This window comes from Nasonia vitripennis, assembly GCF_009193385.2.
Source record: "Nasonia vitripennis strain AsymCx chromosome 2 unlocalized genomic scaffold, Nvit_psr_1.1 chr2_random0010, whole genome shotgun sequence".
Classification (NCBI taxonomy): domain Eukaryota; kingdom Metazoa; phylum Arthropoda; class Insecta; order Hymenoptera; family Pteromalidae; genus Nasonia; species Nasonia vitripennis.
This window is the reverse complement of record NW_022279617.1, coordinates 2,384,949-2,397,472: the sequence shown is the minus strand read 5'-3', so window position 1 is coordinate 2,397,472 and position 12,524 is coordinate 2,384,949. Positions and strand designations below refer to the sequence as shown.

Here is a 12,524-nt window from a genome sequence, read left to right as displayed (position 1 = left end):
GGAGCCACAGTGTTTTTTGCAGATCCAGGAGAAATGCAACTCAATAAGAGCAGACTCGCATAAAACGCATAAAACGCTTGCGATCGTTCGTATAAGCGCGGCTGCACTTTTTCCAACGTGACATCAAGTTTCAACGGAAATGAATCGAGTCCGCGATAGTGCGTCTCGCGCTCTCGAGAAAGTTCCAATTAAAAAGTTCCAAAACTTTCCTTCTCCCCGCACAAAGGAGAGTCCTGTATCTTCTGCAAAAGTCGCGGCAGCTTTCTCACGGAAAATATGAACACGTGTCAGCTCGCAAACGAAAAAACAAGCGGCGAGCGCGCGAGGAATCCCACGGCGCGTCATGGAATTTCGCTTTCCCCGGCGCAAGAGCCACTTTGGCCTGGAGCCGAGGCTCGTATTTATGCCGGCGCAAGTGAGTAAGGCGCCGACACAAGAGCTCGGGAGAGAGAAGTCGCTCCGAAGGAGGCGGGCGCGCGAGAATCAAAAGCGCCTGGGAAAGGAGAGGAAACGAGGAGGGGGGACTGCCGCTAACTTAAACAGCAGCTAACAAGTAGCAGCAAGTAATAATTGAGTCAGTCGAGTATGCTTCGGACGCCCGGAAGCTGCGAGCGGGGCTGGGGCTCCCGGTGTTCCGCAACGCCCGTGACCAGAATTTCAAAACAGGAGAGCCGCTCTCCGCCTGCGCGAGGAGAATGCCTGGGCGAGAGCGCCGGAGAGAGAGAGAGAGAGAGCGAGAGAGAGAGAGAGGGGGGGGGAGGGGAAATGCAGCGGATTTATTTGCCCAGCCGCACTCTGTCGAAGAGAAAGAATGCCGCAAGCAAAGCCTTGGGAGAGAATGAGCCGGCTAATTGCATACAGCACAGCTATTTCCTCGGCGACTTATCTGCCGCGTCCGAGTGGTTTTCGGAAAATAGACGCTAGACATTTAAAAAGAGGCTGGAGGGAAAACTCGCGGGAGTCCATTTGGCACTTCCGGCAGGCCGAGGGCGCGAGGTGTGTGTCATCGCTTCCGCATCCTGAAGTCGAGCTCTCGCGTACACACATATCCTCGGAATGGCGCTTCCGGCAGATTCGAGTCCCTCCGCGACCACGAGCTCGGAATAAACCCCGGGCTTTTCACGCCTTTGCGCCGACGCGACTTTCCTCGGCAAGATTGACATGATTATATTTATCTCGCGCACCTTCTGCTGCGATGCCCTTCTTTATTTCGCGATTCTCACTGTCCACCTCAGCCGTCAATTAAATTATGTGTAGTCCCTGCTTGTCGAGCATACGCAAATCCATGACCGAGTGGAAACAACTCGGGTGCTGGAAGTTGTGGAAATTTCGAATTGAGAGCATGAAAAGATGAAAAAAGCCGGTCATATTTGATAGTGATATATATATATATATATATATATATATATATATATATATATATATCAAATATGATACGATCGCAATGATACGTCGATCGTGGCAATACACAGTTTTTGATTACGCCTTCAGACACTCAGCGTTTAAAATCGAATCGTGGTTAGTTTTCTCCCATTCTGTCCATGTTAAATTTCCCTGAGAGAATTTCATGCCATTTTCACGCATTGGATGGTTTAGAGAACCGAAAAAAATTGGTCCGGTAGGTATAGGCCCTCAATTCGAAATCATCAACTTCCAGCCCCCGAGTTGTTTTCACTCGGTCGTAGATTTGCACAAGTAGCCAAAATTGTTTGAGCGAGAATCGAAAAAAAGAGAAACTAAAACGACTTATCCGATTACGAATAATAAGAGCGAACCAACAGGCAGAGTGAATAAAGTCATAAGAATCATAAAAAGGCCTTCCACACTTTTCAAAAGTTCCGCCGCGCGCCGAGCGAATTGCATGCGGCGATTCAGACGAAAAATCGGCGCCGCGCGCTTCGGAAGCTCACCGCAGCGGCGGCGCCAGCGTCGCCCCCCCCTGTCCGTCTCTCTCGCTCTCTCGCTGCGTAACGGCCGCCGACTACGCGAATCAGCCGATAGCGCACGGATCAGCCATATCCACTGCACACTCGCGAGCACCGGACGCCCGGACCTGATCAACCCCATTCCCCGATACCTTCCTCCAGCCGCTGCAGGAGCAGCCTTGACACGGAAAACCTACTCAGCGGAGCGGAGCAGCGGCGATGGAGTCCAGCCAGAATGAGCCACTACCGTGTAAGTTTCGTTTGTCCTCTCCTATACACCGAGACGTCCTCCTCTCCATCTTTTCTCTCACTCTCTTTCTCTCGCCGTTTGTCTCGCCACGACGAGCTCCCGGCAACTGCCAACACTCGAGCTACCAAGCGTTGCGTCAAGGGCAACACTCGCGAGAAGCAGTGAACTGCGTTAATGGCGGCTTTCGTTTATTTGCCCGCGGCCAGCGCACGAGCAGCCAGGAGGAGAAAAACAAGAAACGTGAGACGTCGCGGCGGTTAAAAAATGTCGGCCCGCCGCTTCCTCGTAATTGTCGGCTGTGCGCAGTTAGCAACAACCTCGCGGTGATTTTTCTCCGGAAGCCGACGGGCGAGGCACTGATTCCCGGAGGCGACGACTGCGGAGCTTGTCGGCAAACGGCGGCCCGAGACGAAGGGGGCATCGACCGGCTCATGTTGGCAAGACCGCCCGCGAGCGACTTTGTCCTTCGTCGACTTTTTCGGGGGCTTTTCTCGGTTGCACGAGCGACGTCGATGAGTGGCGCTAGGTTATGATGGCGGCGATTTACTTTTTTTCGCTCTCTTCTCATTCTGATTGTTTCCGCAAAGCCGCTCGGTGCGGAATCAACGGAATTTGAATTTATTCCAATGGACCTCCACGTTGCACTGCTTGTGCTCATATTCTCGTGATTAACCAAAGCGTAAATACCTCTCTCACTCTCTCTTCGCGTTGAAAATGAAAAATGGAGGTAAAAAGCGCACAAATGTGCAAGTATTTGAGTTGTTTATTGAGAAATTAGTGGCATTTTGCTGCATTCGAATGTGCGGAATTTTCGCACGTTCATAAACTGCACTGCCCTACCTCGAGTTCAACAATTCATTTTTTTATCCTAAATAATGATCGGGCAATGCGGATTGTTTGCGCGCACGTAAAACAAGGGATATTCAAGGTTTTTATAAGCGTAATATTCGAAATTCCGAGTAAATCATTCGTTATAAAAAAAAAAGAGAAAATGATAATAATATGATGTTGGGGAAAATTCAATTTAAAAAATCCCTCAAACATTCTCGTCCAAAAATGAATTTGATTTTAAACGATCTTATACATATATGACGACCCAATTAGGGGAGAACCAGCAGCACGAGATGCCAGCAACTGCCGGATCAAGTCAGCGGCAGCGGCAGCAGCAGCAGCAGCAGCAGCAGCAGCAGCCAAGCCCTCAAGACGAGATTATCAGGTACTAAACGCTTTTCCATGGCTCTTCCTCGCGAGGACAACCGCTGATTAACGTCGCTAAATGATTGAACGATTTTCGCAGCGTCTATGAGGTTTTCGTGAAGGACGACTCTGCCGACGCCGCCAGCACAGCCAAGCTACCCGAGGTATCGGTCATCTCCGCCCTACCCGTCGTCTCCCAGCAGCAGCAGCAGCAGCAGCAGCAGCTCATCCAAGTAATTTCTTTACTTTTTTCGACGATTGATTCTATCTCGACATGTGATTTCACGAATGAGCGAGCCAGTCATGTATGTGTCTCTCATGGTTGATTGAACCGTTTCGTGCATGTCACGTGGATCGATCAGGCGTTGGATCTGGACGCGATTGACATTATCAGCGCGGACGGCGATGGCGAGGACGAGGACGAGACGACTGCCGAGGCGAGCGAGCAGGAGACGCCTGAGGTCACTATATATTGCCACCCCGTCGCTCGGGCCCGATTCCGGCTGCGTTCGCACACTTGAACTTTGATCACTCATTGGTTTCGATTCGCAAGTCTAAGTTATAATTAGCGTCGAGAGTTGCTTCGTTGTTGGCTTTTGTTCGACGCGGTTTGCTCTCCGCGCACACTTGGAACTCTGCACGCTCGCTCGAATGAAAATTATAATATTAATTAGATCTGCCGCGGCTAAAAGAGATTAAAGCGAGCCGGGAGCTTCGTAATTTTCTGGGACTCGAAATCCGAAAATTCGGGATCGGCCATTCATCGATTGTATCCGCGCGGAGTCTCTGCGACAGCGATTCCGAAAATGATTACGATTTTAATTAAAAGCTTCCGCCCGCCGGCCTCGAAAAACCGCGAATCCGTTTGTCAATATTTAATTACGACTGAAATTGCAGGCACCTCAATCAGCGGCGACTGTATCAGAGAAAAATACGCCGGCGTACACTGCGGCCGACCGACTCTCGTCAGCCAATGCTCAGCTAATTGATAAAGATGATCCGCGATCGAGGCTGCACTACGTCAAGTACCTCAAGCGCGACGGCAAGACCCTGAAAATCTGGGAGTGCGGAATATGTGAGTGCGATTTTCCTAGTGCATACTTTTCGATGACCTTTTTCACGATGTACGTACATGCATACTGCAATACGCACCTACGACAGAAAGAGTTTATGCAGACGAACGGCGCATTCATATTCATTTCCCTGCAAGAATGCACGCGTCCCGAGTTTTCCCGAGTATCGCGTAAACATTCTCCTGGAATAGAATATTTTAAATTCACGTAAAAAGACGTATTGATGAAAAAAGTTTCGCGTATTTCTCTGCAAAGAGAAAAAAGAGAGGGAGAGATATTATGAAATACGCGAGCGCGCGGGGTTTGATGCCGCGAGCGGAATCGCTCGGGTGGCGAAAAATCGGGTTTGCTTATAAAAAGGCCGCACGTCGAATGAGAAAAATGTTGAACGAATCTGCCGTAGGCTCCAAGGAATTTCGGCATCAGTACACGCTGATGCGGCACTTGCCGACGCACACGGACGAGCGCAACTTCAAGTGCGACGCGTGCGGCAAAGCCTTTCGCCAGCTCTCAACCCTGAGCCAGCACAAGGCCATACACAGCGACGCCCGGCCCTACGTCTGCGAGTTTTGCAAGAAGACCTTCAACAGGTTGATTATGCCGAGCTATCGAGCTCTTTTTTCCTCCTCTTTTTATTCGTTTGCTCGCTACTGCTGCCGCCGCTGCTGCTGCACATATTTCCGGCTGTGTGAGAAAATTTCCTTTTCCTCTTCCGCAGGGTCTCGACTCTGATATCGCACCGGAAGACCCACTCGGAGCACAAGCCGCACAAGTGCCACCACTGCGGCAAGGGCTTTCATCAGAAAGGTGAGAGAACGTTAGCGCACCCCGCAATTTACTTTGATACAGCAGCCGCTGCAGACTTCACTCCGTTTTTCGCCCTCTGTCTGCGTGGTTTAACCGTTTATTTTTGTTATCGATTATCGGCGAATAAGGCCGAGCTGTGCGAGTTGAGAGAAACAGGTGAGATTGTATACGGCTATTGAAGCCAGCTTTACTTTTGCACCTGGCCAGGATTCTTTCGCTGCACTTTTCTTTTGCCCGCAGCTTTAGCTAACTCTGGCTTTCAAAAGCAAGTATTTTATTCCATTTTTTTCAACACGTGGCTATTGGTTTTTTAACAAAGCACTTCGTTACTTAGAAACGTAACAAGTTTTCGTTTTTAATACGTTGTTTCCACACCCACTACTCACAAAACTGCATGTTATGCAATGGTTGAAGCAAAAAATCGCTCGAATTTCCAAAACCTCACCCCTATTAATCAATAAACTCACCGCCAATAAATGTACGGATTCCTTGCACTAAAATATAACTCAAATTACAGTCTTGATCTTGTGTTAACAATATACTAATCATGATTTACGTACAACTGCAGGAAATTTGCGAAACCACGAATTCACCCATACAAACGAGCGACCATACAAGTGCGATCTCTGCGATAAGGGCTTCAATCAGATGTCAAACCTGGTATGCCACAAGGTCAAGGCACACGCGCACGCCGAAAAGATGCAGTACACCTGCGGCATCTGCGGCAAGGAGTTTCCGCGTCGTTCCAACCTGCGCTCGCATGAAGAGTTCAAGCACGGCATCAAATACCGTCAAACTGCCAGCACTCCAGAAACGCCGACTAACGAGTCTAGAAACTTGAGAAGGTACGCGCTACGCGGTTGATGAATATCTTTTAAAATGTGTATAGATGCAAAGATTAAGCTCGATGATCATTTGCAGCAGAAGCGTACGAGTTTTGAACGAGCCTGAAGACGATCAGCAGGGATCATTCTCAGACTCGCGAGACCGAGATATGCACATGGTATTCTACGAAATTATGCATTGTTTATCATTGTTGCACTGATAGTTTCATTGCGATATGTCGTTATTTCCTACAATTAGACGGAGTTTATGGAGAATATTATTATTGACAAAATCGAGACAAAAGCCATGGAGTCTGCATTGCAGCAAGGACAAACGCCTTTCGCCCTTTTTAAACCTGCAAAAGGGATTCCTGTTCTCGTAAAAGTTACGCCAAGCGGAAGCGTTAATCACGTAATTATATATCTGTGCTATAGATTCGTGAATTTAATTAATTTTCTATTTCAAAGCATTTTGTTGATTTACTTATTTATTTATTTATTTATTAGTTACTGACACCAGCTACTGCAGATGATTTGAAAATGTCCGGAAAAATGGATTCAAGCTCGACCCAGCTTTCAGATCTAGACGGTTCGAAATCCGTACAAATCAAGGTACCGGTAGTAGCAACTGTTACCGAAAGAAATGAAGATGGAAGAATCAGTTTTGTCATTGAACCTCCTGGCCCAGATCAGGAACAAGGTATGCAATATTTAAGGATTTTCGAAATAAAAGTGTGTAGTCGCTCCTTATGCTATTATTTTTTATACATAAATTTTAGAACTTATTTAAGTGCATTGTCGTAGTTAAAGTTGTTTTTTTCGATGGCTAAGTAAGAAATCTCGGCATTCACATATGTGACTCAGTAAATTGCATTTAAAGAATGAGCTTTAAAACAAATGTTTCAAAAAAAAGTGCTATTACTTATGTAATAAATAATGATGGGTTGGCTGATGCTACTCGGAATTAAACAATAAACCATTTATGCTTGAATGAACCACCTTTTTTTTTAATTTTAACATTGTCAATGAAAGTTTATGTTTTTATGTTTATAGTTTACATGGTTAAAAACTCGAGGAATGACCGGCGATCCAATATCTTTATACATATATTCCCTTTCCCCCTTCCTACAGACAGTTTATTAACGCCGGTCGACTCAGTCTCGGAGATCCTGCCCGACGATTGCGACTACTCGCCGTTGGAGGAACTCCCAAGTCAACAGACCCCGAGCAACACTCCAATCGCGAGCCATGATGCGACAGACGAGGAGCTGCTTGAGTTAGCCGCGATGGGAGGCATTCAGTTTGTGCGTGCCACGGAAGACGGCCGATACGAGGTGATGACGAACAGCGAGGCGCGTGACTTGATGGCGCAGAACTCTCACGATGTCAAGATCATCGGGACCACCGACGAGGCGATCGGGAACGCCCATGCAGAATTCGACTATTTACCAGTCACAGCGTTGGATGAGATACGATCACCTTCTATACAGCAGCAACAGCCGTCCGAGATCATAGTACCTGATTCCAACGGGATTATGGTCCTCGATCCGAACAACGATCAAAAGGCCTTGACCCTCAATGACATCGAGATGCTCGAGGGTAAAGAGCTCGGACAACTTTTGGAAATCAAGTGCCTGGAAGATCAGTATGAGGATAGCGTTCCTGGAGGCACTTACCTGTCGCAGGCTAAAATCGATCAGATACTCAACGCGAAGACAACAAATGTAGACGCAATAGCGGGCATCATGGGAGAAAGTGAGTTTATTGCAGTAAAATTCATAAGAACTATTGGTAGATGAGCCAGGCATGCTTTTTCGCATTTGCGGTATGATTTGCTTGTTGTTTATATTCTTTACACAAATGTTCTATGTGTTTTCATCCAGGATAGTCAGAAGCTTCTAGAATTTTTTAAATCTAGCTTTTTTATTGTCTTAAAAAAAAATGTAAAGTACGTAATTACATCGTATTATAAGCTGTTGATGAAAATGCATTGAAGTCAAAAATGCGATTGCAAAACTTTGTATATTTGTTATAGCTTAAAGTTTCATTTAAAACATTTTCAAAGTACATCCAATAATTGTAACAGTACATTCATTATAAAGCATAAACCTTTCGGATTGGATTCTGTCCATTACCACAAACATCGGTATATTAAAAAAAAAAAAAAATTATAATAATCCTAACGTTTGCAGTAAGTCGGATTTGTATTAATACTACATCTGTTTCATAAACATTCGTGATTACCGCCTTGAAAAGCGCAGTTCAAATTCTCGTGTTTGTTTCGCGGTATATCAACATGCAGAATCATCGTGTTGCAGATATCGATCCTGGGACGATTCAGAGCGAGCTGCCGAGCATCCTGAACCATCAAACCAGTGAATTCTCGACGATAGCTGCCTCGACTCTGTACGGCAGAAATCTGCAAGTGCATCATCAACCTCAGCAACATCATCAACAATATCCACAATATCCGCTGTCAATAGAACCCGAACCTATGCCACTTTTCAAAAACACCCAGAATTATAATGACGACTTCAGTGCTATTTTCGGCGACGAATTGCCGACCGCCATTGACTATTCGGTTGTGCCCGAATATACAACCCGGCCGCGTTTGCCGGAATTTGACGACGATCCTGAATCTATCTTCATGACAATAGGGCAGTCTGGTGGTAAAGTCATCGCTCAGAAGAACCGCAGTGCACAGATGTTCGATAGTGCGATTGAGAGAGACTATGATGACCGCATTGTCGAGCGATCAATCGAACCGCCAGTCAGACACGTCGAGGATAGAAACCCTGTGACGGATATACCTTCGCAGTACGAGGATTTCAGATTTCAGAATAGTTACGATCAGTTCTTCAAGAGTACAATGTACGATTCTCATCTTCCGAATTTTAATTCGATCGCAACACCGTTGAGCACTTTGATGCCCGATCTCGATGCCATGAAGAGGGATATGCAAATTTTGGAGAGAACCTTGGAATCAAAGTTCTTTGCGCCTGATGATTTTAATAACAAAGAGAATGAGAAACCGGTAATTGTCTCTTTCATACATTCAAATTTAAACGTTAATTAATGTACTTTATTTATCTGCTTTGCAATTTGTATTTTATTTATCTGCTTCTTTTACACTTATGATGAAATGTATGATTTATTAAGACATTTTTTCTACAAGTTTAAGGTCCTGGATCAGATTCCTGCTGAAGGATCTTTCGGACACAACGGAAGTGCAGTAGCAGGTGTACTGTCGAGCGTCGAGAACTTCTTTGGCAAAGAACAAGACAAAGTGAAAATGGACACTGGCAACTTTTTACAAGTAAACAAATTTGAGTTTAATGATTGGGCATCTCAATACAATTCTTTCTTTTCCCCCTAGCCCTGCAGTCCGTGTGGGCCGGGAGATTTTCTGTACTTCGAAAATCGCCTCTCTGAGAGAGAACTAGCGAGTAGTCCATCGCGAACTCTGGAAAAATCTCTGCACGATAGAGAATTTGTATCTGATGGATTGCCAGACTTGGATTGTTGAAAAATCACGCAATCGTCATTCAGTTCTCTTGCGGTAAGGTGAATTCTAGCGATATGCAAATAGCGGCTTAGTCTTAAGCATTTTGTTGTGACTGGATAGCTTTTGACTGCGCAAAAATACGTAAGCTTTTTCCCGAGAAGTCTCTTTTGATGCATGCATAATACGTTTTTTTAAAGATCTAATTTTTAGAAGGAATGTTTTAAGTTTTCTTCTGGTTAGAAAAAATCGTGATTAAATTTATAAAGTTTAATCAATATTATCCAGAATTTTTGTTGGTTAAAAATTTTTACATTGATAAAGTTATTCAATATGATTTTACTAACTGAAGAATATTTAATGGAATTGCATGTAATTGTATATTTTTAGGCTGCGCTTACATCAATTTTTGCGCTAATGATATTTATCTTCGTCGAGATTATGAACCACACTGCGTAAGATTTTTTAAAAACATCATTTAGCTTTACTATTGTAATTTTTTTTATTTAAATGTCCTGAAGGTATGTGTAAGATTATTTTTAATATCATTAAGTGATAGGAATATATGTGAGCTATTTATAGAAAAATCTCAGCGCAGGATTACGTTGAATGATTTATACAACAGTTAAATTGCTGATAATTTGATTATAGTCAACGTATATAATAAAGTAACTTCGCAGGTTTATTGACGAACCCGACTACAGTATGTGTAATCTATAATAAGTTGTACGATTTATATTGTTAAAGTATATATAGATATAAAAATTATGAAACCCCGAGAAATATTTTGGAAAATTCTGAGGCAAGAAGTATTTGTATCAATAGAACGCGAATCTCTTAAATTGGTTCAGCAAATACAGAAAAGTCTGGCTAACAAAAATATGAGTAAAAAATAATGTACTTTTCCTTGTATACTGTTCAGCTGTAAACAGAGTATCGCGCAGTTCGATGGTAGTAGTGGTAGCGGACGAGAGAAAATAAAGCCGGGGGAGAAACTTCCTGCAGAAAGGAAAGTTTCCGATTTTAAGAGAGGAGAGAGGGACTGGCGGAAACGAAATTATTAAATTACTATCGATTTCATCGGAAGGGAAAAGAACACATTTGTCGCGGCTCCTCTCGCTTACAGGCGGTCCCTCTTGCGCTTCTCCGAAACTCCATTGGATTCGTCTTTCTTCAAAAGCTAGCGTCTCCCTTTCTGTTCAGCGACGCGACTTTCTTCCTCCTTTCAGATTTCTCGCCTCGGTTCGGACACGGACTCGTCAGTTGCACTTTTAAGTTCCGGCGGAAAGTGGCGTCGAATCAAGCCCGGTTTGTCTTACCGTTCTCTCTCTCTCTCTCTCTCTCTCTCTCTCCCTCTCTCTCTCTCTCTCTCTCTCTCTCTCTCTCTCTCTCTCTCTCTGTCACGATCCGAGACAAAAGAGCGCGGCTATACGGATAGAGAGCGAAATAAGAAGATGGGTGTCTGAATTCCTGCGCTGCCGCGCTCACACTTGGTTACACACTTCTTTATCCGCGTACCGTGGAAAAAGAAGTCCTTGCACGCGCTGTTCGTGTGTGCCGCGCTTTTTTCTTCTCTTTTATTCCTCTTCCAATATTTCTCCATCCCAGCGAGCAACCACTTTTCCTTTTGCTCTGTATAGGCGCGCGCATAGAGCGTAGCAGAGGGGGAGCGAGTCGAGCAGCCGTTTTCTGGCGCACGTGGGGAGATCGAATTTGCGAAATAGCTGCGTACGAGGGTTGAATTTCTGACGAGATAATTTGAGAATTCAAGAGAGGGTAAAAATGGCAGCAACTCCGCGAAGAAGCTCGGGCAAGAAGAGACGTGGAAGAAAAGCCGAAGCGCGAGTGAAAAGAGTACAGGCAAGAAAGCCGGAGCGCTGCGAGGCTGGGAAAAGAACTGGGACGCGTTTTTCGAGTGGGAGCGTGGAAGAAAGGGCTCGTTAGCCCTTGCCTTACATGCGGCACAGCGCGTTGTGAAATTCGCGCTGAATCGAGAGGAGATGCTTCGACAAGGCTGCAATGACTCGACTTGGTATTGATGTCGAGCCGCGATACTGGATACTGGTCCTCAGCGCGCCAATTGCGAACCTGAAGCGCCTTGGAATTCCCGTTGGACGGCGCAAACAATACGAGAATGTTTTGCGAGTCGTTTAATTGAATATTCAACGAGTCAAATAAAATCGTCTTATAACTGTGTCTTGTATTTTATTCACGTTTCAATTAAGCTAGAAACTGCTGTGAACATTACCGGGAGTCCGAAATGAAAACGTAAGGCTGCGGACGTGTCGGCATCAAAGCAGCGAAGATCGGTCACGCGTGAAGGAGCTGTCCGACATGTGTGAGTAGCTCATGAATTTTATACACAAAAGAAATAGAAAAAAAGGAAAGCAACGAGGGCCACGAGGATGTAGAAGAAGAAGAAGAAGAAGAAGAGGAAGAAGAAGAAGAAGAAGAAGAAGAGGAAGAAGAAGAAGAAGAAGAAGAAGAAGATAATGAAAAAGAAGAAGAAGACGACGACGACGACGACGAGAAGGTTAAGTTAATAAGGGAATAGCTAATGCTAGGAACTTTTTAAACGAGCGAAGAGAGCCGCTAATCAAAGCGGCTTCTTCAAGGGGATTTCCCTCTCGAGGCGTGGCGAGATAGCCTCTAAATAAATTATCCCAGGTTAAAAGCCTCTTCGCACTTCTTCGGATAATCTCGCCCGGCCGAGCAGCGGCGCGACTGCCGCTTTGTGAGCCGCCTCCCGTTTTGAAGGAAGCTAAATTCGTCGTTTCTCTCCTCGGTCAAAAGCTGCTGAGCTTATGTTGATGTAACGTATATCACGCGCCTACATACGCGCAGATACGTCGGGACGGTCCAGTCAGACGAGAATGTTCGACTGTAAATGGCTACTGCAAATGACTGTTTAACATACGCGGATTCGATTTACGGAATTTGCGGCGA

The 12,524-nt window shown here is 45.3% G+C and overlaps 1 protein-coding gene across 9 annotated transcripts; it reads left to right on the top strand.

Annotated features, from left to right (window-relative positions):
• The first annotated feature begins 1,919 nt into the window (after nt 1-1,919).
• On the top strand, nt 1,920-10,458 carry LOC100678861 (serendipity locus protein H-1-like). 9 transcript variants are annotated; one of them, XM_031925447.1, is made up of 15 exons: nt 1,920-2,175; nt 3,280-3,391; nt 3,473-3,605; nt 3,735-3,833; nt 4,270-4,447; nt 4,849-5,035; nt 5,164-5,252; nt 5,821-6,097; nt 6,174-6,255; nt 6,336-6,488; nt 6,584-6,776; nt 7,130-7,831; nt 8,395-9,110; nt 9,258-9,392; nt 9,453-10,458. In XM_031925447.1, exons 1-15 carry the CDS (start codon nt 2,145-2,147, stop codon nt 9,600-9,602), a joined length of 3,237 nt encoding a protein of 1,078 aa, XP_031781307.1. In that variant the 5' UTR covers nt 1,920-2,144; the 3' UTR covers nt 9,603-10,458. The 9 variants fall into 9 exon arrangements, with proteins under 9 accessions (XP_031781307.1, XP_031781304.1, XP_031781305.1 ...); XM_031925444.1 differs by having other exon boundaries at nt 1,921-2,175; nt 9,252-9,392; XM_031925445.2 differs by having other exon boundaries at nt 1,921-2,175; nt 6,177-6,255; nt 9,252-9,392; nt 9,453-9,635.
• The last annotated feature ends 2,066 nt before the right edge of the window (nt 10,459-12,524 follow it).